The sequence below is a fragment of the Atractosteus spatula genome, chromosome 14, assembly GCF_055471065.1.
Source record: "Atractosteus spatula isolate fAtrSpa1 chromosome 14, fAtrSpa1.hap1, whole genome shotgun sequence".
Lineage (NCBI taxonomy): Eukaryota > Metazoa > Chordata > Actinopteri > Semionotiformes > Lepisosteidae > Atractosteus > Atractosteus spatula.
Genome location: NC_142719.1, coordinates 4,555,840 through 4,578,145, shown reverse-complemented (window position 1 = coordinate 4,578,145; position 22,306 = coordinate 4,555,840). Strand labels below are relative to the sequence as shown.

Below are 22,306 nucleotides of genomic sequence, written 5' to 3'. Positions count from 1 at the left end.
AGTAGGGAGTTATCCCGGTGTCCGGGCCAAATTCCCCCCTCGGCCTTTATCGTGGTCTCACGTTTGTCCCCATGTATGGTTGGCTTGCACTTGCCCTGCGATGGACTGGTGTCCCGTCCAGGGTGTACCCTGCCTTGCGCTCGCTGCTTGCCGGGTAGGCTCCGGCGTCCCGCGACACCGTAGGGTATACAGCGGTTTGGGAAATGACACGACATGACAAGTAAAACCGCTTGAAAAGAAGCAACACAATAAAAAACGTTCGAGCGGGGAGCGACAGCCTCAGAGTAGCACGTAGAAGCTGAATGAACTCCACGCCGAGAAGAGAAAAGTGAAGATTTTCTCTCCTCAATCTCTTTCAAAGGTGCCTCTTACACCCGAAGATCGCTCAGCTGCCGAAAACTTGTTTTCGCCGACACAATCAAAGACGTGTTTTCTGTTTTGCGTGAGAAAATAGCCGCGTTGTAAACAGTGCCGTTGCCTCGCAGCTCCAGGGTTCCAGACCGGGCTGGGATCCTTCGGTGTGGAACCCGCATGTTCTTCTCGGGTCGACGTGGAAAATTCCCCGGGTGCTGAGGTTTCCCCTCCCACCTATGTCTTGTAAATGCTGCTGCGACCTTCGCCCGTACAAGCGGATTTCTGACCCTAGATGCTTAAAACACCTCAAAAAGACCGATGCAGGCGCTGCAATGTTACTCGACACCAGGAACCGGTAATGCGCATCATCATGCACCGGACAAAACTGATAGTGAACCTGCCCATTCGGATCATACGTTTCAAAGGATGCATGTGGCGGGGAAATAATATCATTGTTAACACTTAAAGGCGTCGTATCATTTTGCAATTCGGGTGAGACTTGATGAGTTCTCGCCCAAGCAGCGACCGAACTAAATGCAAGAGGAAGTCCGCGGCGGCTCGTTCCCTTTCCTCTTTCTTTCTACGACGGAGGGCTGTTAAGACACACCTCCTCCGCTCACGCCCGGGCGAATCGCGATTGATGCGGAGTAACTGCGACAGCCGGCGGCGAGTAACCGGCTTGGGGAGCCTGGAGCTCAGCAGCGCTCCCCGGCTGTGAGCTCTGACGTGCCGGCACCGCGGACGTCAGCCGGCGGCCGGCTCCTGATTGGCTGAGCGCACCCCGAGCTCCACAGGCAGCTGCCGCACCTGCCCGACAGTGATGACGGCATAGACCCGCTCGCCCCGTCTGCCGCTGCGCCTGGTGGGTCCTTCCTGTAACCTGTGGCAGGTAGGAGGTGAGCTGAGCTGAGCAGAGCAACGTTTCAAAGATGGCGTGAGGTTCTGCGGTACTGAGGACACCTCTCGGTGGCTGTCTTTTTGTAGGCTGCGGGTCAGCAAAGCTAAACGGAAGATGCCCTCGGTGTCGATGTACGTGTGTTGTCAGGACAGCTGCTGAAGAAGAAGAAGAAGAAGAAATAGAAATAAAAAATGGAAGTGGCACACGACACCGACGTCATACTCAAGCAAGTAAAAACTTTCCAGGATTCTGGGAAGGAATCCTCTTACACGGTAGGCACAGTTTTATCAGCTCCGGCCAGAACTGAATGACCATTGATGAGTACTGAGTAATGCGTAATTTCACCTTTCGGTAGGGGGCCAGTGTTGCGTGCTGATGATTGCTGTAATAGTCGTGTTCAAACAGGGAGGAAACGGCACAGGCATCGTCGTGCAGTCGTGACAATACGCGTACACTAGCTCCGGCAATGAAACTGCCTTCGGAAACAATGGCGAGAGCGGACTTGCGGGTTGCTTTGCAAGATATTGTAACGGCGCTGTGTATCTGAGGAAATGGCAGGTTAAAAAAAAAAAAACAGATTCATGCAAGTGTACGCAGCAGCCCCTCCGCTGTTATGTCACGTTGTATTTTTAAACTGCTTCAGACACAGTTCACAGAATAACTGTAGGCGACGTGTTTAGCTGAGAAAGTGAAACTGACAAGTCGTTTTTCCTCAATATAAAATTAAAAATCAAACTGGAATTAGAAGGCTTTATCCTCCATCTTCAGCTGTATGCCCATAATTGTATATACAGTGTGTATATAGATTAGGCAGTGTGTTTTGTTCTGGACATTTTGTTTTTTTCTAATTGGTTAATTGTCCTGGATTAGGTTCTTTTTGCCTCTCAGGAGAGAACACGGTGTTTTCCCATCTTTATTCCTGTGACTGCCGAACCAGTAGGACGAACTATTAAAAATTTGCATTGAAAAAGAGCAAGGATTTGCTTATCTCTGTTCCTGTCATTGCTATCATGCACCATCGAGAGTTTCAGGAAATGTTACCCTACTTTGCTGAAAGTCTGAGCACTGCCAGTTTACTGTGTGCAATAAATTTACAGCTCCATGTCCCTGTGAAGGACTTGTAGCCTGGAAGTGGTTGTTTACACTCCCTGATGTTATTGACAATGACGGGAGTTCACACTGGAGCCACACCCCCTTCCTGTCAGTTAACAATGTTGTGATATTCAATGGTGCAGCCAAGACAATGCTATATTAATTGGCAGTGAACTCAATAATGATGCCTTGGGCGAACAATATTTATGATATTGTTTATAATGGTTCAGTGAAACAGCTCAGTACTGGGATATGTGTGTGTAAGAGAGCTTGGTAAGTTAATCAGGGCATGGTATCTGAAAAGGATGTCTTTGTTAGTGGAAAAAAAAGCTCTGCCTATATTTCATCTTTACTGGCAAGCAATGGCTTTGCTGCTATGTGTGAGTTCGGAACGGAAATGATATGAAACGAAACATCAGTTGCCTCTTTCGGCTAATGTTACGAATATCTGTGCTATTACAGTATGCGAAGATAGGTCTTTAACCCTCTGAAGGCTTTGTAATTGTAATGCATCAAATTGTAATATAATTGTAATGCATGCATGTTTTTTTCTGTATTTATCTTGTATTTGAAGGTATTAAGCCACTGTTTTTGCTATGTGATTTGCAGGAGAATCTCATTGGAACGTTGCTAGCTATATTCGGAAACCTCCTCATCAGTATTTCACTGAGTGTGCAGGTGAGTGTTCTTTTGTCAGGCTTTGGTGCTTTAAAGCAATGGATCAGTGAGGGTGTGTCAAGTCTCTCTGAATGCTGATGCTCTTCTGTAAAATACCAGAGTTACATGTAACATTTGAGACTTGTGTTATTAAACACCAGCAACACAGCAGGAAGTTTATTTGCACGCTGTTTCGTCACTGGACATGTAACCTGAGGCAGGTGTATCTGAATAGGACAGTATCTCTGTCCAGGAATTTCACTGGAAGGCCTCTTTTTTTGTAGAATCCTGTAGACTGCATTAAATTGCTGTCAATTCTCAAAAAAGCCTCGTTTGTATTAGTGGGTGACAGTGTTTTTCCATCCGAGTTTTTCTCCCCCTGCAGAAATACGCCCACATGCATCTTGCTGGGACGAAGGACCCGCAGCCTTTTTACCACACCAAGACATGGTGGCTTGGACTGGTGCTCTCGTTCCTCGGAGAAGTGGGCATCTTCGTGGCATACGCCTTCGCTCCAGTCTCGCTGGTGGCGCCTCTCAACGCTGTGTCTGTCATAGGTATAAGATCACTTTATTGGCCATGTACAATGTCTTGCATTAGGAATTTGTCTTTTCGCAGATCCTCTCCATGAGACAGGGAGAGAAGCTTGGGGTCAGAGCGCAGGGTCAGCCATTTATATGGCTTCTGGAGCAGTTGGGGTTAATGGCCTTGCTCAGGGACCCAATGAAGTAGGATTCCCCTGCCGGCTGCATGATTTGAACCGGCAACCTTTCAGCCACAGACGCAGATCTTAGCCACAGTGCCACTGCTCTGTTCCTATCGTATCGTACAGTACCCGTCACTCCAAGCGCTGTGTAGAGTGGGGCACTGCTGCTCGTTTAGCATGACGGGACGAAAAGGACAATAAGAAACTTCCACATTTTTGTCTTCAGCATCTGATTTTTTTTCCACTTTGCTTTTTTTTCTTTTTGCAATGTCTTCTTGTATGTCTATTTACTATGATGTTCTGTGGTAAAACTGTTTGTTAAAGCTTTCTTTGTCTGGTTGCAGAAGTTCGTTCCCTTGTGCCATTTTAAAAGTGGTGCCAGGAGCACAGGAGGATGCCAGGCAGAAACAATTTCATTTTCACCACGCCTGTCTCCTGTGTGTCGACCTTTAGGGTTCACACCGACTGTACTGTTCTGAGCATTACCGCTGAACTGTGCTCTTTCTTTCCACAGCAAGTTCGATTTTAGGATTCATCTTTCTTAGGGAGAAATGGAAATTCAAGGAGTTTTTAAGTAAGTAATGTCTTCAGTAAACAATTTTAAGCTTTTCACTTTCAAACTGCATGGATATACTAGTGTTGACCTGCTGCTGTGTCTTCCCCTGTAGCCATCTTTACTCCCTCTGTTCAGCAGCAGTTAGTGAAATTTCTCTTTCATCTCTACAGTGACAGTGGCTTTAAAAGATTCAAGCTCAGCCAGAAACAATGGCCCTATATTGTAGGGCTGCGAATTCATCTGGTGCCAAGCTACTTGAAAACTATTTTCACAATATGAGAGACAAATAAAAAGATATATCGTTTATGTATTATTATACAAAACTTTAATCTGTTTCTGTTAAACATCTTAAGTGTCTTTTATGTTAGATATATTTCAAAATTGTAGTTTTTACTTAACTAGTGAATTAATTAATCTGGGTTCTCTTCTGCTTTTGGATGTAATCATGCTTGCTTTTGATTGAAAAATCACAATTTACAAACAAGACATTTTACAATGTTTATTGTTCTAATTATGGTATTAGAATAACACTCTGCTTGTGTTTTGTAATGAATCTTAAACATTTCTAAACCCTAACTGCTGAAATTTAAATATGTCTAAAGTCCTTACCCCAGTCCTGCTAATTATTAAAAATACAGGGACAGGAAGAAGTTATGAATACATCAGTGACAAAGCATTGTGACACAGGAAGGAGGCACAGAATGCATTTTATAAGCTGATAAAGTCTGTCAGCCATTCATTAGCATTAACCTCATTCTTTTACAGTTGGCATTACTAACCAGCATGAAAACTTCTTTCTTACTCTCTCCTGTGTCTCCATCCCCTGTAGGACGCTATATCTTATCCTTTTTAGGCTGTGCCTTGACAGTGGTGGGGACCTACCTGTTTGTAACATTTGGGCCCAATACTCATGAGAAACTGACTGCAGATAATATAATAAAGCATGTCATAGGCTGGCCATTCCTTTTGTATTTGGTAAGCATGTTTTCTCTTCAGTTTCCTTTTGTTTTAAAGTTAAACTTTGAATGGCTGTGCTTCAGATAGACAAAATGCCATTTCTGACTAAAATAAAATGTGGACATTCACCGGTGAGTTTATGCTATCTATAATCTTTATGTAAACTGTTTTATTTACTTTCAGTCACAACAGACATTTGCTCTGTTTCTGAAACCTAAATCCTTTTGCTGTGTACAATTGAAGAATTATACAAATTACAAATGTTAGACAAATAGTAACACAACTGTAAAAGATCAAACAGGAAAATAAATTGAAGTGATTTTAGGAGTAGAAGTAGCTCATTTCATTACATGTCAGAGAAGGTTTAACAATTAAAATATGCCATCCCTACATTATTTTGTTGTGATCTTCAGTTTCTTTATCAACAGTGGTACTTTCAAATATAAGAAAACATCTGTACTTTATCTGATTCTCTATAAACAGGACTTTCTGTGTCAGGACATCATGGTCAGGGTGTTAGAATTTCAGCCATAAGCTTTCCCATTCAGACATGGTCAAATATGAAAATGTAGGTTCTTTAAGTGTTTATACTACACAGACATTACTGAATGAAAGAGTATTTGATGTTCATGGTTAAATACAGTTGTTAAAACTGACCAAATCGAAAATCGGTCAATTTTCTTTGTTGATGTCTTTTTATTCTAGCTTCTGGAAATCATCGCTTTCTGCTTCCTGTTATTTTTTTACAAGCAAAGGAAAGTAGTTTTCCTTGTAGTTATTCTCCTGCTGGTAGCATTGCTAGGTATGTATGACTATTTTCTACATTTTTAATTGTACATTTGTGATTGCAAAAAAAAAAGTGATCAACTGCATTTTAAAGACAATGTTAAAACCAGTATGCTGTCGGAAAGAGCAAAAGTCATCTGCTGATTTCACTAAATTTCGACATCTAACACTCATGCTGTATTGTGTAATTTGCAAAGGGTTACATTTAATAGCTAGTGAATCGTTGCTCTTTCCCCAGGCTCCATGACCGTTATTACAGTTAAGGCAGTGTCTGGCATGATTGTTCTCACAGCACAAGGAAACATGCAACTGAACTACCCCATCTTCTACGTCATGTTTGTGTGCATGGTGACGACGGCTGTATTTCAGGCAACGTAAGTTAACCAACCGTCCATTCAGAACAAGCAAGGCAGTCAGTTGTCCCCTGCAGCTGCGAATACACTGAGAAGTTTGAATGCCTTGTGCCGAAATTCAAGGAATTCACTTTTTGCTTTTAGATCTGGATGAGCCAGTGTTAAAGCTCTTCTATATTAGGGCATCACAAACATCGGACTTTAAGCCTTTTAGTTTGGACATTTGGACAAGGTTTGGAGATGCTTATAAACTCTGCTGGACTGAGGACATTCAATATTCAAGGCCCTCTGCAAATTCAGCATGTCCTGTTCTTTGTTTTCATACCGCCTTTGTCTTTCAGATTCCTGACTCAAGCCTCACATCTGTACGAATCCTCACTAATTGCCAGTGTGAATTATATCTTGTCAACGTCTTTTTCCGTCTCGGCTGGTAAGGAAAATCATTTTTATCTGTAGTGCAAAGACTTACTGTAGGGAGGTACTGTGGCTCTGTGGTTAGAATTGCAAGCTCACAGCACAGGGCCCTGGGTTCAATTCCAGACCTGGGGTGCTGTCTGCCTGGAGTTAGTATGTTTTACTATGTTTGTGGGATTTTTCTCCGGGTGCTCCAGTTTCCTCCCACAGCCCTGGAGCATACTGGTAGGTTAATTGGCTTCTGGGTAAATTGGCCCTGGTGTGATGTGTGTTGGTTTGTGCCTGCTCTCTGATTGACTGGCATAACATACAGGGTGTGTCCTGCCTTGAGCCCGTTGCTTGCTGGGAATGACAGCAGCTCCCCTGCGACCCTAAATTGGACAAAGAAGTTAGGAAATGGATCAGTCTGAAGACATTTTTATTTCTTCCACATCCTAGCTCTCATTTTTGGAGGAAGGTGTTTTGAAACATTAGGGGCCTAAGTAAATGTATGTAAATAAATGTATATATGTCCTATATAGTTCCACAGGTTGCCACTCCTGTTGTGCATAGTAGCTTCAACATTTGCAGGATCTTATGATTTCTGACTGTGGCCTTCATACTGTAGTAGTGGCTTATGGAGCTGTTTGTATGAAACATATATAATTTAGTTTTGGGGAACATGGCTCTTGTTTAGCATGCATGCCAGTGTCAGATAACTGTTATATACCAGTAGCCAGCTTTGGCACTTTCAAAGCAGCTACAGCTAGTCCTTAATTATTGTAGTAAGAATCTATGGTAACATAGCATCTATGGTAATTGAGCAATACAGGATGATTTGAGCAATTAATTTATTGGCAAGTCCTTTTATTGGCATAGAATGAAAGTTTGAGTACTCCTGGTGTATTGTTGTTTAATTAATTGTACCTTTTTAATTTTTTGAGTCATTTAATAAAGATCATGGCCTCTTTGTGAAAAACAGCTGATTGCCTTAGATCAAAATCTCAAAAATATTTGGATTCCTGTGACTTAAATGAGAGAATTCATGTTTTGATTGTTTTTTTTTTGACTGATTTTTCTCTTTCTGCTTTAGGAGCAATATTTTACTTGGAATTTAACCATGAAGATGTACTGCACATTTGCATGTTTTTGTTAGGGTATGTACAGTATAAATCATATCCTTCTCTAGTGTAATGTTTAGCAGAAAGGAGCAGAAGCTTTTAGTGTGTGTTTGGTGTAAAATATGATAATAATTAATGTTTTTGCCTAAATAACTTGGGGAAAATGTTTACTTGTACATTTATATATACAAGGTGTGCACATTTCCTTAAGAAGCAGCCTTCCTCACACCTGAAGAAGGCTCCACGGCCGAAACGTTGTGTTTTCTTTCTTCTCTTTTCAGCATGGAATAAACCTGTATGTTTCCTTAGATTACTGAGGAAGAGGCAGAGTGAATGAGATGAGATCTCCAGGCTTCAGTCCCTTGCTGTTGTAGTCCAATTCAGTAGTCCTGCTGCTTTTATTGAAACCCATTGGCAAAAGTCTGACTTGCGCATTTATGTGGAATCATGCTACTGAGGAGCTATGTTACTGAGATGATGCATTGCAAACCCGTGCTCATCAGAAAATGCCTTTTATCATCTTTGCAGATGCTTAATTGCCTTTTTAGGCGTCTTCTTAATCACCAGGAACAGGAAGAAGTCGAAGGCTTTTGAACCCTATGTGACAATGGATGTCATGCAAGGTAAATGCATGGGAGCCACATCAGTGCAGGACTCACACCATCGTTTTAATGATTACAGATTAATTCACATAAGTCTAGAGTATGTAATGTTTCAATGTATACTTATATACTAATGATGTGAATTAAAAATATAAAAGGCTCCGAAGCCTTTTATTTTTAAATCTAAATTAAAATGAAATAAAATGGTAACAAATATCAATGTTTTTTTGACAATAAGTCCTAAGCAGTAACAATATAATTGTGTGATTTATAGGAGAAATTTAGTAACATTTTTGCAGAGGCTAGCATATCTAGTGACACTTTCTTATATCTGCAATTCCCTTGTTAGCTTTTAGAGTTAGCAAGATTCTTTTCACAACTTAAAGGTGAGAATTTGTTTCTAATAAGCTAGTGTCCAGCTCAGCGATATCCTCATGGTTTTTTGGCACAGCTGTAGGCAGAGATCATTTCTGCTATAGCTCAGCTGTACTGTGCCTTACCTGCGGCTGTGGCAGTACACTAACCTGTAACCAATGGGGACAAATTGTGCATTTGGATTTACATCATAATTGCAGAAGTATGTGCTGTGGAGGCAGACAGTGCTTTGCATAAAGGCAGTTGGAAGGGAGACCCTGTGTGGTAAACCAGCATCTCTGGTTCACAGTATTCAGGTGATTTAAATTCTCTCTATGATACAGACAGGAAATAAGATTTAATTTAAAACCGTGGCAATCATCTAGTAGTATTGAATTTAGGATTAAGACAACATTAAAAGATTAAGATCTAATCTTATAAAAAATGTAGTCAGATGGTCTTCAGGTTATTTTTTAGCCCAGTTTTCATTACATCTGTTTAACATTCTCCATCTTCTGCTTGCTTGCCGAGATGTGTTTAACTATATGGCATGACTTCATCATGACTCACTAACACTTCCTCTGTCAGCTGAACATGATACACACTAGACAGTCAGACATAATTAACTGCATCTCGCCAAACTGTCCATGCCTTTAATCCTTCAGCCAGTACTTTATTTTATTGGGAACAAACCTGAAAATCCCACTGGACAGCAATATTTTAGAGTAGTCAATAAAACCTAAACCCTCATAATTTTGGGAGCTGGAGCTCTTAGCAAAAACCCATGGGGAGTTTTCCAGAACACCGGGGGGAACATATTAACTCCACATGGACAGGTGCCCCAAGTTGGAACTAAACTCAGAAGCCTGGAGCTGTGATCAGAAGTAAATCAAAGAATCAGGGTGTTTAATTTCTTTGCTTCCTGAAATACAATATGGAGTCATAGGCTTTTTAGCTTACAGATATTTTTTTTTCCCCACTGATTGCAGGCATCCCAACTATACATGATAAGGGACGGGCTATTCAACCTGACTACAATGGCTCTTTCTCCTATGGTGCCCTGGTGAACAATGACAATGTCACTCCTGCTACTCTCCCTGTCCTGCAGGAGCAGCTCAGGTCTGCTGCAGTTCCATACAGGGTGTCTGACCTCAAAAAGGAATGAGATATGAGGTTGTATCCGAGATCTTCTCAAATTCAGATCAAGGACAGTCTCAGACTGAACAGTCTCAGTTTTGCTTGGTTGTTGTATTAGAACAGTCTCCTCACTACAGTATATATTGCTATAGCTCCTGGTTTCTGGAATTCCAGATTGGCAGTATTGATGCCAAGCAACTCTGTCCTGCTGGTTAGAATGCACAAGAAACTGAATGTGCCTTAGCAATCACCCATCAAGATGCAAGGTATCCTCCTTTGTTAAAATCATGTAGTTGAAGTAAACTCTTATGCGGTATGAGAGATGTTTGTGCACCTGATCTCTTAGAGCTGACCTGGTAAACGGTGGGGTTGGTTTAAACTAGTAACTGAAAACTGGTGCAAGTTACTTCATGTTACTCGGCAGACTTTCCGGCTCATTCTTTTTTATCCCAGAAGGGTTTAGCCATACAGAAAACATGCTGCGGGTGAATACGTGTAAGTGGTAAAGTTTATTTCAGCCACCACTTTCAGTTCCAATAATGCTGTAAGTTTTGTGCGTGCGTAATTGGCTTATCTCTGACCCATTTCCAGCTCAGCTGTTAAATGACTCGTAGGCAAAGCACGGAACTGGATTCTCTTAAATTTATTTATTATTGTCATTTTAAAGACTTTACTTATGAATTGATAAGAATTTATGATTTGTTGTTCTGTTTGTTGACTGCTAATGTAACATAAAATGTATAGTATGTATAATGTTATGATGCTCTTGTGTCCAACGTAATGCCTTAACTTCTTTGAGCTCTTGACAACGTTGACCTCCCTGTTTTGTTCTTTATTTATTCCGCCATGTTAAAAATATTGCGATTTTACTGATTTATCCATGCTTTGGGCTTAAGTAAAGGTAATAAAACCAAAATGCAAGTATTTTGTCTTCCAAATGATATTTCCGTTAAGATTTAAGAAACCTTAATTATTTTAATTGATAGTTTATAATATGACATTTGTTACAGTGCGTAGTGTTGAGCCGTTGACCTTGTAGTCCTTACAGAGGATAAAAAAACAAAATTGCAATGGAAGTCAATTTCAGCTTTCTCATAAAAAGGGAAATTTTGCTCTTGGTGTCCAATAAATGTTTATTTTTGTTATATCAGTATTCCTCCTTCATGTGGTTTTATTTTTATCCTTATTTCATTTACGTTATTATGCTTGTGGCAGGATACCCTGAGGACTGTTTAAATGGAACTATCACTGAAATCTAGTTATAATAAAATAATGTGAGCAATAATATCACAAGACCTGTGGAGCTGGGACAAATTTAGTACTAATGCAGTAAAACTGTAAGCTAGCTCAAATCTCATCTACAGATCATATCTTCACCAAATGGTAATCTTATGAGATTGTTAGTTCAATATGTAGCCTGATCTCTTCGGATCTCAGAATTACAACCAGGCTGATTCCTGGTCTACTGGGTAGACCTCCAGGGAAAAACAGGTTACTGAAAAGAGACAGCATGGTGAGAGGGGACACTATGCTGTGAAGGTTGCCATCCTTTTGAAAACATGGCAAATGGAGGTCAACTCTGTGGTCACTAAAACTCCCATAGCTCTGTTTGAAAGAATATGTGTGTTAGCCACATCTTAGATGAATTCCACTCTGAGCTTTGACAGCCTGGCCTGCCTAATGTTTTGCATTAATTCAGTTGTTGGAAGAATTTTTCATGTCGCCAGCTGATCTGCTGTGCAGTGGGGCTGCTGGCTGCCACCCAGGTGGGAGCTGTAAGTCTTTGATGGATGAAGTGGGTCCCTTCCTATATGTGAAAAAGCGCTTTGGAATGAAAAGTGCTGCATAAAAGAAATATATTCCTATTATACCCAAGTAAGTTTTTTTTTTTAGTGTATCTTCTGTGCTTTCTGTTGTTATTTCAAGGTATATACACAGAGAGTGAATATCAGAGCAATTATTTTTATTTCATTATATGCACATGGTTCTTTTGGACGAGAGCCTAGAATGAAAAAAAAACCATGAGTAATTAAAAAAAACAGTAAAAAGGCTATCCCTTAAAGTTTTGATTAGACGACAGGGTCACTGCACAAAGTGTCTTGCAGGGGTAAAACTGGATGGAATAATATATTGAAAAGTTGTGTGCTGCAGGTTTTGATTATTTCTTCTTAAGATTGTGTCAATGAAATTTGAATTTTGTCACATTATCAGATGTGAAACTACAGTAGGTTTATGGTTGCTTAATTTTGCTTAGTTTTTTTAACACAAGACTAGGAAACATTTTTAATAAACTGGATACCAGTTCATTATAACTAAGGAAGTGACACCAATAATGATATACTGTATTGATACAAGCTACTATCATTTAAATAATTACTTCTAATTGGCTTCTTTACATTCTATTTTCAGGATATATAGGGATAGAAAGTGCTGATTCTGTTTTCATACACATTTCAGTGATTCTATGAAAAAATGAATCATCATCTGAAGGCTTTGTGCTATGATTCCTCTTCAGCCTCTGAAACAAACAAAAAAAAAGGCAGCAGTTTGAAACTGGCAGTATGTGTCATGTTAGTCATTTCCTAATTAAATAAGATGTCACAAATGGTGAGGTGATGTTACTGTAGAAACAAGATCATGATGACACTTAACTCAAAAGCTTTTGTTAATAGTATTTCTCATGGGAGTTACTTTAGATGCGAAAAACATTACTTGGTCTCTACAGAAATCAAAGAGAGAACTTATTAAATTATCAATTGCAATGTGAGCCATAGGGGTCTGGACAGTTACCGGTACTGTTACACAATTTGTATTCACAGCAGGGGAGTGGTAAGAGGAGCTGTGGGAGTTTCGTGCTACATAATGTGAATACAGGTCAAGGTGAAGCTCCGTAGTAGTTTAATCACCTACTAGTCAATAGAAAGTCGTTTCCTTATTAATGCAGAATAATTGGTCTACATTGCTTTCCTGGATTTTCTTTTATTAATGAATTAAGAATTGTTCATCATTTTAGTTGTACCCACAGGATTTGGGGAATTTTCGTGTTTTTCACCTCTCGGCATACAGTGACAAGCCCCATCTCACACGGGAGAATGAGGGAGTGCAGTAAGACTCCTCTGACCCACCTGAGCTCCTCGTCACTCGTCTTTTAACACATCACAGGCAGCATAGCCCTGACTTCTGGATTGGCTTGGTGTATACCTAGTGGCCAAGTACTGCTTGAACCCCAATATCACATGGACCCAGGCTTGGACCCCAATATCAATAGGCTCAGGCTTGAACCCCAGTATCACAAGAACCTAGACTTTAATCCCAGTATCACAGAGCTCAGGCAAGTGCCTTTACAGACTCTGGAGGAATCCATCCTCTTGAATGGATAAAGTCAATATCACTTTAGAAAATAGTCCCGCAGGTATTAGTACATCAATTGGAAGATTTGAGCTCTCCTCCCACACCCGGACTCCTGTCGTGACTGCTTGTTACTTACTGTCTGTCCCCGGTGAGTGCTCGCCTTCATTGCAGGAAGGATTACTCCTCTCTGTGGAGAAAACACAGAGCAGATGTGTGTGTACAGTATATTAAAATCAGATCCCAAAAGCTACTCCTTCAGCAAAACATTCCATATCCCGTAGACATGCACAGATTTCTTTCTGAAATCACTGCTTTATGAAATGGCAGCAATCTTATTATTTATCTGGCAATTCAAAACATGGTATAAATATTAATAGAGTTACTGGGAATGTTCAGAACCTGTTGAAAGGGGGATAAAAGGGTTTTTATAGGTTTTACAAGTATCAGTTTGAGTCACCTGACAGATGATTCCCAATGGAAGATGCTTCTGAATTAAGATATCTCACAGCGTATTCTCAGCTAAAACGTGGTGCTGGGGTAAGATCTTTTTTATTTTTACTATAACTCACTTTTTGTCTCCCAAAGGGTTCTTCAGTGTGTGTTTTCATTGCTTATCTTACCTTCTACTCTCTCTGCTTCAGATTCAGGATGAGATGTAGGTTCCTTGCTCTGTTCTTCATCTGAAAAAAAAAGGTTTTATGTTTTAGCTATTGAGAACGTAAAAAAATATAAGAGTGGTTACATAGAAGAGACAATTCGTCCCATTTAGCTCCTATGGTTGTAGATTGTTAATTCATCCATGGGTCTCATCCTGTATTTAATTTTGTCATCCTTCATTTAAATTTGCATTTGAATCTTCTAATCTTCTTGTTTTGTTCCAGAGAGGAAAGCAGATACTGTACATATTAAAGTGTGGTGGCTCTTTTTGGAACAAGTCCTAGAAATAAGCAGAACAGAGCTCTAATTTTAAGTCCAGTGTGTACACATCGTACAGACAGAGGAATCCGGTGTGTACACACTGTACAGACAAAAATGGCAAAAGTCATGTCCCTGGGCTTTTATTTGGAATACTGCACCATGCTGATAGCCTGTAAGAAGGATGAATGGACACTTGAGAAAATTGGTATTATAAATCAAAGTGATTTTACTACGGAATTTTTGACAACTGTGAAAGATTGGGGCTCATTTTTTGAAGGGTGGCTTAGGGTTGTGAATCTGTTTACGCATCTTAACTCTTCATTCCAAATCACCAGCTGACCTGAGCTGAACCTCTGGTGACAGGTTTGAGAAAAAGGATAGGAACATTATTAGCGTGGGCTTGTGAACTGGGTGACAGTTCTAATACTCATTGGTAGCATGAGATGTTTGTCCTACATAAATCAGAGTTTAGGAATGTCTGCATTCCAATTTCAGTAACTTGTGAAATGGAAGTATCCATTAGGTGTTTTATATATTAATGCAAACCATGGACTATACATAACTAGTTGTGCCTCTTAAGTAGCAAATCTAATTTTCCTTGACCTGTAAGAATTTAAGAACAGCTACAACTCTGAAGAGGACTTCTACAACATAGTTGGGTAGCTTGTTCCAGACGCCTTCAGCTTATGAACTAACAGGATTGTGGATCTCTGGGATCTAGTTTGAAGAGTTATTCCTGTGCAAACTGTAAATGTATCTTTCTTTAGTGTAAACCTTGATGTGTCGAGGCTATAGTGGTTTGCTTTGTTAGTTGATATTTGAGGGTTCGTTCAGCAGGTGACGGACAGTACAGTGGCGCAGTGGTTAATATGGCTGCCCTTGCAGTGCTGGGGCCCTGGGCCCAGCTCCTGGAGTCCTCTCTGTGTGGAGTTGGTACATGCTTCCTGTGTTTGTGTGGGTTTCCTCTGGGCGTTCCAACTTCCTCCCACAGTCCAAGGACGTGCTGAAAGGTTGACTGGCATCTGGGAAAATTGGCCCTGGTATGAGTGTATCTTTGTCTGTGTGTGGCCTGCAATGGGCTGCAATTCCTAAAGAATAGGCAATATCTTCTGTGCTTCCTTTATCAAAAGCCATTTTAAACTGATATATTGCCCACTTAACGGCAGCCAGAATCCTGACCAGGTCTAGTGCAAGAGTTCACATTACCCCTATCCTCGGAGTCCTTACACTGGCTTCCTGTCAAATTCCGTGTGGACTTTAAAATCCTCATGCTCACCTATAAGGCTCTGCATGGCTTGGCACCTCAGTACCTGTCTGAACTATTATCACCCCACTCCCCATCTCACAACTTTCACTCTTCTAATTCTGCTCTCCTAACTGTCCCCCAAGCCCGTCTACATTGTATGTGTGACAGGGCCTTCTCCTGGTATGCCCCCAAGCTCTGGAACTCTCTGCCCAAGGATATCAGAGTCACCTTCTCTAAACTCCTTCAAACCCAGACTCAAACCTTCTTCTTTAGAAGAGCCTTTACTTAACTGGTTCCATTTTTTACCCCTCTGCTCCTACTATACTTATACTTAGTACCACCATCTACTGTCTCCTCTGTGTATTGTAATTGTGTTCTATCTTGTGTATTCTTTTTATTTATTGTTGTTGTCATTCTGTAAAGCGCTTTGAGAAGCCACCTTTAAAGGCACTATATAAAATAAAGTTTATTATTTTATTATATTAACAAAGGAACTATAGATCTTCTACAGAGCATGGTCCATAACCCTATGTTTTCATTCAAATATTTCTGTGTGCGCGTGTTAGTGTCTCTCTGTCCCATGTGACAGACTGGCGTCCAGTCCAGGGTGTACCCTGCCTTGCACCCACTGCTGGCCAGGCGAGACTCCGGCTCCCACCCAGCCCCGAACTGGATAAAGCAGTTCGAAGATGGATGGATTAGTAAGAGAGATGGTCTTCTGTAGTTGTGTTGCTTCCTAACTGTGAGAGCCGAAAATGAGTGTTCTTGTCCACAGGCCATACTTGTAGTGGCAGCTAGGTCGAGGACTTCTTCAAACTGGGAAACTGGAGTTTTATTTCTCTCTACAATTAAAAAGGAGAAAAAAAGAGATTCTATAGAAGCATCATCGCAGACTTTTCAGAGATTTTTATTGAATCTGAAAAGCTATATAATTCTAAGCAGATGAAGAGTTAACCTGTTAAATAGAATTTAAATGAAGCACATGAAAAGAGTACATCAGAACAACCCATACTGTATGATTTTGAATTAACCTATACTTTTTAAGATGGAAGAATCTTAGTTTTGCCTGACAATAATATCACAAAATGACAAATGAACATCTTCTGGGCTGGAAATACAGGGTGTCCAACCATGTTCCTGAAACCAGTACTCTAGTTTGATTCACAAAACCACTGGATGAGATCCTTGGATCAATTAAATACTATCAAATGGGCTGAATGGCTCCTCTCATTTGTAACCTGTCTTATGTTTTTATGGTGGTACTTGACCCAGCACTGAGGAAAGCCATCAAATAAGACTGACTTCTCTGAATGCACACTAGTCAGTGTAAAGACGCAGATATTAGTCATAGCTTCTAACCTACTACAGTCTCATCAAAAATGAATGTGAGTTTTGAAAACAGGATTTTTTTATTCAGAAAAATGGTCAAGTTTGCCTCACTCTCCTTACTGCTGTTTTAGAATATAGTTAATCAAAAGAACTTTCAAATACTCTGTAATCCGATTCATTAACGACCTTCTGAATTAGGTTAATACATGACAGATTTGGAATGCTAATGTTTTTTTTCCCCATTCAAACCACAGTGGAAACTAGTTACACATTACTCAGGTTTTGCAGTATTGTTTCATAAGAACTGCACCTTTATTTCCTTTTCAAATTTCATCTGCTGCCCGCCTAAGAATCTACCTATCTAATGCATGCCTTTCACTTTAGTTTTACTTTTCAAGATACCCTGAATGCAGATGAATTAATTTTAATATTAACTTCATTAGTGATCACAGACATCTGCAATAATTAAAGATGGCTGTGTTGGTATCGTACTTTTCTGCTCCTGTTTTGAGGGCTGCTGAAATATGCCCATATTTGTTGGTTGGAGGAGAGAAGATGGATAGAGACAGAAAACTGCTAATTGAAAAACAAGGAATGTGACTTAAGAATGTAAGAGCATTAAACACGTGAAGGCATCTTCATCTTAAAACTAAAAATTCCCAAATTAGAATATGTCCTAAACATTTCAAAACATTTCTTTAATTTAATGTTGAAATACGTAAAGAAAACCTTACCTGGTGTGTCCTTTGGGGCGTTTGTCGGAGGATTCTGAGTTTTGACTTCTGTGCTGGTTGTGCATCCCATCTTTGAAAACAAGAATATACTCCAAACTCTGGCTGTAGCTGTCTGATTCCTGTATGAACTGATCCCTTTTCCTTCCACTGCTGGTTATTAATCATTTTATTTACACTGCCTTTTATCACAGCTTCCCGTCACTTGTCTGCCATAGTAACACCTTGTGTGGGATGTTTCCCTGCAGAGCCCGGCTATGGTTTTGAAATCTGGAGATAATTCAACAAAGTTAATCTTTCAGTTAAGCAAAAGTTAATGATTTAACTCTCATTACCCATGGCAGAACTAATGCCCAAGGAGCTGATCCCAACATAGTTCTCGTTCACAGGCTTCTTAGTCACTAACTCTAATTGTTAGTACTTTAAATGTTTATCTTTTGTGACTTTCTCCAGAGAAGACAAAGACCAAGGTACAAAAGCTTTCAAAAGTGCTGAAGAATTCAGTAAGCTTCTGTGTTGTAAAATCATTTTATATGTTCAAAATAGGCATATTGCTTTGCTGTCCAGCAACATTTTAGAGTCATCAATTTGGAAAAAAAACACACAGCTTTTTACAAACCCCCAAATGTGTATGTGCATGTCTCCAGGAAGTTGGTAATACTGACTCCCTGTCCCTTTCGGATTTTGTTTTGCTCTGCTCTATTTTCCCTAATGTATATACAACAAATGTGTTTACACAAGAACCACAGCACTAACAATATTATCAGAACCGCAGCGTAAGCCAAAATAAATTAGATTATGGGATTTGGGAGGAAAACAGGAAAACTTTAATGCCCGTTGCTTAACTGGTCCTGTAGTACTACAAATTTTAGCCTCCCTTCACTCTGTGCTGTGTCGGCAAATAAAATCATATCAGTGCACAGTTCAGGCGGCTCGGAATGTTCTTTGTAAATGATGGTGACGGATGAGCGTGACTGCTGCCGTGGCAACAGATGCCCTCTTTTGAACAAGTTCCTACTTGTGGAACAAAAACCGAGGCAATGTCAGAGGAGGGGCGGACACCAGGTTACACTTCACCTGGCATTTACAAGGCATTTGCTAAGTGGTAACCTTTTAAGAACATGCTTAAATATGCTAGAATACATACTGTAAATCTGGAAGGTTTCTTCTCATAAAAAAATAAGAATGACCTCTAGTTAAACGCATTTTATCGAGACACTTTGAAGTGTATGGTATTGTAAATTAATCGGAAAGACTCACAAGCTCAGCAGGTGTGAGCCTGGTCACTACCTGGATGGGAGATCTCTTGGGAACGCTAAGGTTGCTGCTGGAAGAGGTGTTACTGGGGCCAGCAGGGGGCGCTCACCCTGCGGTCTGTGTGGGTCCTAATGCCCCAGTATAGCGACGGGGACACTATACTGTAAAAAGGCACCATCCTTCAGTTGTGATGTAAAAACGAGGTCCTGACTCTCTGTGGTCATTAAAAATCCCAGGGCGTTTCTTGAAAAGAGTACCATCTCTGAACCGGCTTCATCACTCTGCTCTCCTCCCCACTGAGAGCTGGTGTGTGGGGAGTGTACTGGTGCACTATGGCTGCCGTCACATCATCCAGGTGGGCTGCACATTGTTGGTGGAGGGGAGTCCCCACTACCTGTAAAGCACTTTGAGTGGAGTGTCCAGAAAAGCGCTACAGAAGTGTAAGGATTTATTATTATTCCTTCATAAGATAAAATTTGCACAGTAGATTTCATGGCACACAGGGGACTCTTAAAGAATATTTTGGATGTTATCAGGATTAAGAATGCCCTTTTCACTTTCATTTTGGAGGCGCAGTCTATTTTCTCTTATCTACTCTAGTTAACCTCGTACGTTTTTTAATTTCTTTGTACGATGTTTCATTTTTAATTTTCTTTTCACGTCCGGTACTTGTTAGACGTGCCACCCCTGTAGAAGTACCATTGCCATGGGAACCCGTGTACTGCAAGAAGCAGCTCCTTTGAAGAACCTTCCGAAGCCTCCAGTTTTGTTTTGTTTGTTTGTTTTTTTGTTACTAAAACGAAATCCGCGACGTCTGAAAACTGAATGACGCCGAATTGAAACAGCCACGAATGGGCCGCATTCATTTTTTTTTCCTCGCCGAGCGCCAGGAGGGGCTTCTGGCCGAGCTGTCGCCGCCGGCACGGCGAATCTTCCCAGGTGAGCCGTGTTTACCCAGCGCTCGCCACCAGTCTTGACGCGCAGCCTCCCCGACCCCGTCCACCGCCGTCCCGATTGGTCACAGAGCGAGAGGGGCGGCAGGCCATTGGTCCTGTCCTGCAGCCCTGTGATGAAGGTGTAGGGTGCACCCACCTGCAGCCGGAGCGGTCACGGGGTGGGGTGGGGGGAGGTGATGCACGGGGGATTGAGCGATATAACTTCCAGCTGTTAAAATACAGCTGCAGGCGCACCAAAACAGCCCGAGGATTGCGCTGCCTTTGTGCGCCGCGCTGCGCGTCTGTTTTGCACTAAATCCAAGAGCAGCGGAAACTCGGCAGACTGTTAACGCGGGTGGCTTTGTGGTGAGTAAGGCGATCCGCCCGTTGTCGATCTGTAGTTGACCCGAGCGGTCCTCTTGATCTGCGGAGAGCGTGATTTGGAGCTGGCAGGAAGACGCGCCGGCTACGCTGGGGCTGCGTGATGTAACCGCGCTCCGGTTGTCATTTTGACATTGAGCCGGTGTGACGCGAGGTCTGTGTGGTGTCCCACATGCACGTCTATTTTTAAGTCTATTTAGTTGTTATCCCATCATATTTTAGGTGCATGTAACGGCAGCTCTTACAACGCTACAATGAATCTTCTCCGACCAGTGTTGTGAACATTCCCGGTGTATTTAAGTACGGGATGGCCCAGATTAACAACTGTATACTTTGTTAGAGGAACAAATCTGTGCTCCTTAGATTGTGTTGCAACGTTTATGAATAATAAAAAAAACTTTCTACGATAAGTTCCACGATCCGCTGGTGTATTAATTAAAAAAGAAATATATGGTCTTGAAAGTCAAACGTTTTAATTGTTTGAAATGTAGACGCCACATGAGAGTAAAGTTCTTTTAAAGAAATATTCCTCAAATATTACATCATGGTGTATTTACCTCCTCTGCACTTCACCGCTTTTTTCGAATGATGTCGCTGCGCGGCGACAAATTATGGTTTAAAGTGGAGGTCGTTCACAGTGCTGTTTCTGTTTATACCTGACGAATGTTTGTATTCGCACTTCAAAACTATGCGGTATTTGTCTGTGAAAATAGTAATAACACTGTTATGTAAGAGGACGGTAGTCACAAATGTGGTTCTTTTCTTTATGTCTTTGCAATGGTTGTCACAACACTTGATTGTCGTCTAGGACAATATGTATTTTTTCTCTGTTTCAATCAATCTAACAATATTACAATAATTACCTACATACAAAAATGCCTTCCTGCTTTGTGCAACACGTGTTAGACGGACGTTATTGTCGTAAAGATCTAAAAAAGTCATTTTTATTCCTTGATTGTTACCTATGTGGTATGTTCTGTTTCTTATATCTATTATTGCATCTACTGTACGGGGGTGGAGGAGCACGGGTATACAAAAGATCAGTGCAATCTTAGTTTTAAACACCCTGCGTTTAAATAACACTTTAGCAGAAGAAGCATACAATTCTTGTTCCAGTGATTTCCTTCCCTGCTTCTTCCTTTCAATTCTTTCTCAAACAATTAAAAAAACAAGGGACCGCAACAACAACAATATTAATGTTGGAGTAGCGAGCTGCGTCGGCATGCGTAGGCTGCAAAAGAACAGGCGAAGGCTTAGGACAGAGGGGAACCAGCAGAAAATAATCAGGAATAATAATAGCTTTGATTTATAAAGCGCCTTTCGAAACCCAACCACACCGTACGTGGTGATGCAGAAACAGACGAAGATGCATGTCGGATGTTGCACCGACAGGGCAGCTGCTAAGTGTGCGACTCTTTGTTCCCCTCAGCACGCGCAGTGTCCGGCCCACTCCCATCCCACCATGCTGAGAGACAGCGGGAAGGCCTGGAGCGACCCGGAGGAGGAGGAGGAGGAGGAGGAGGAAGAGGAGATGATCTTCGGGGAGAACGACGAGGACGCGGAGGAGATGATGGACCTCAGCGACCTGCCCACGTCCCTGTTCGCCTGCAGCGTCCACGAGGCTGCGTTCGAGGAGGACCTGCACCGGGTGAGCACTGCAGCTCCAAGGGGCAGGGTGTCCTGGTCATGTCATTGTGTGCCACCCAGTGGAGAAGCGATCCCAGTAACAGTTAACCCAGCGACACTACCCGGCCTCCAGCCCCTGACCTGCGCTCAGAGTGAGTGCCTGTATTGATAGATAGATACTTTATTGATCCCAAGAGGGAAATTGCAGTGCAACAGCAGCTTAACACAGACAACACAGCAACAGTGTAATGAATGATACAATAATAATAATACAATACATACAATTGATCCAGCCATGTGTTATATGGATTTTCTTTACCCTGCATTATTTGTTTTTAAGTGTGCGTTGCCTTGATCAGAGGCATGGGATCAATAATTTAATATTGCTGGCACCGCTCAAAAGGGTACAATAAAGCAATTGTCAGGTTGCCGGTATGAAAAATAGCAGGCGCGTGCACTGAGGTTTCTGAAGCAATGAAGAGCAGTGAGTCTGGAAACCAGAATTCTCCACAAGAGCCAGAACCCTGCTATAGGTGACCTCAGTCCTAATGTACTGTGGAAATGTG

At 41.4% G+C, this 22,306-nt stretch overlaps 2 protein-coding genes and 1 long non-coding RNA gene across 6 annotated transcripts in view; 2 read left to right on the top strand and 1 right to left on the bottom strand.

Moving 5' to 3' along the window:
* The first annotated feature begins 1,126 nt into the window (after positions 1 to 1,126).
* Positions 1,127 to 11,117, top strand: nipal3 (NIPA like domain containing 3). Of its 3 annotated transcripts, none has more exons than XM_088931614.1 (12): positions 1,127 to 1,243; positions 1,339 to 1,524; positions 2,954 to 3,022; positions 3,387 to 3,558; positions 4,222 to 4,281; positions 5,093 to 5,238; positions 5,926 to 6,022; positions 6,245 to 6,380; positions 6,701 to 6,789; positions 7,846 to 7,909; positions 8,402 to 8,496; positions 9,819 to 11,117. In XM_088931614.1, exons 2-12 carry the CDS (start codon positions 1,444 to 1,446, stop codon positions 9,992 to 9,994), a joined length of 1,185 nt encoding a protein of 394 aa, XP_088787740.1. In that variant the 5' UTR covers positions 1,127 to 1,243; positions 1,339 to 1,443; the 3' UTR covers positions 9,995 to 11,117. The 3 variants fall into 3 exon arrangements, with proteins under 3 accessions (XP_088787740.1, XP_088787739.1, XP_088787738.1); XM_088931613.1 differs by having other exon boundaries at positions 1,147 to 1,250; XM_088931612.1 differs by having other exon boundaries at positions 1,171 to 1,524.
* Positions 11,118 to 12,451: 1,334 nt separating this feature from the next.
* Positions 12,452 to 17,931, bottom strand: LOC148820445 (uncharacterized). Its single transcript, XR_016094155.1, has 5 exons — positions 17,545 to 17,931; positions 16,264 to 16,323; positions 13,938 to 13,997; positions 13,454 to 13,504; positions 12,452 to 12,484 (listed from the first exon to the last, which is right to left on the bottom strand). It is a non-coding gene; the product is annotated as an uncharacterized LOC148820445 (long non-coding RNA).
* A 1,927-nt stretch (positions 17,932 to 19,858) lies between these two features.
* The window catches only part of rcan3 (regulator of calcineurin 3), a 39,461-nt gene continuing 37,013 nt past the window's right edge, over positions 19,859 to 22,306 (top strand). For both annotated transcript variants that reach the window (XM_088931609.1, XM_088931608.1), the window contains exons 1-2: positions 19,859 to 20,099; positions 21,544 to 21,762. In XM_088931609.1, the coding sequence (XP_088787735.1) occupies positions 21,577 to 21,762 (186 nt within the window). In that variant the 5' untranslated portion in view covers positions 19,859 to 20,099; positions 21,544 to 21,576. The remainder of the gene's footprint in view (positions 20,100 to 21,543; positions 21,763 to 22,306) is intronic.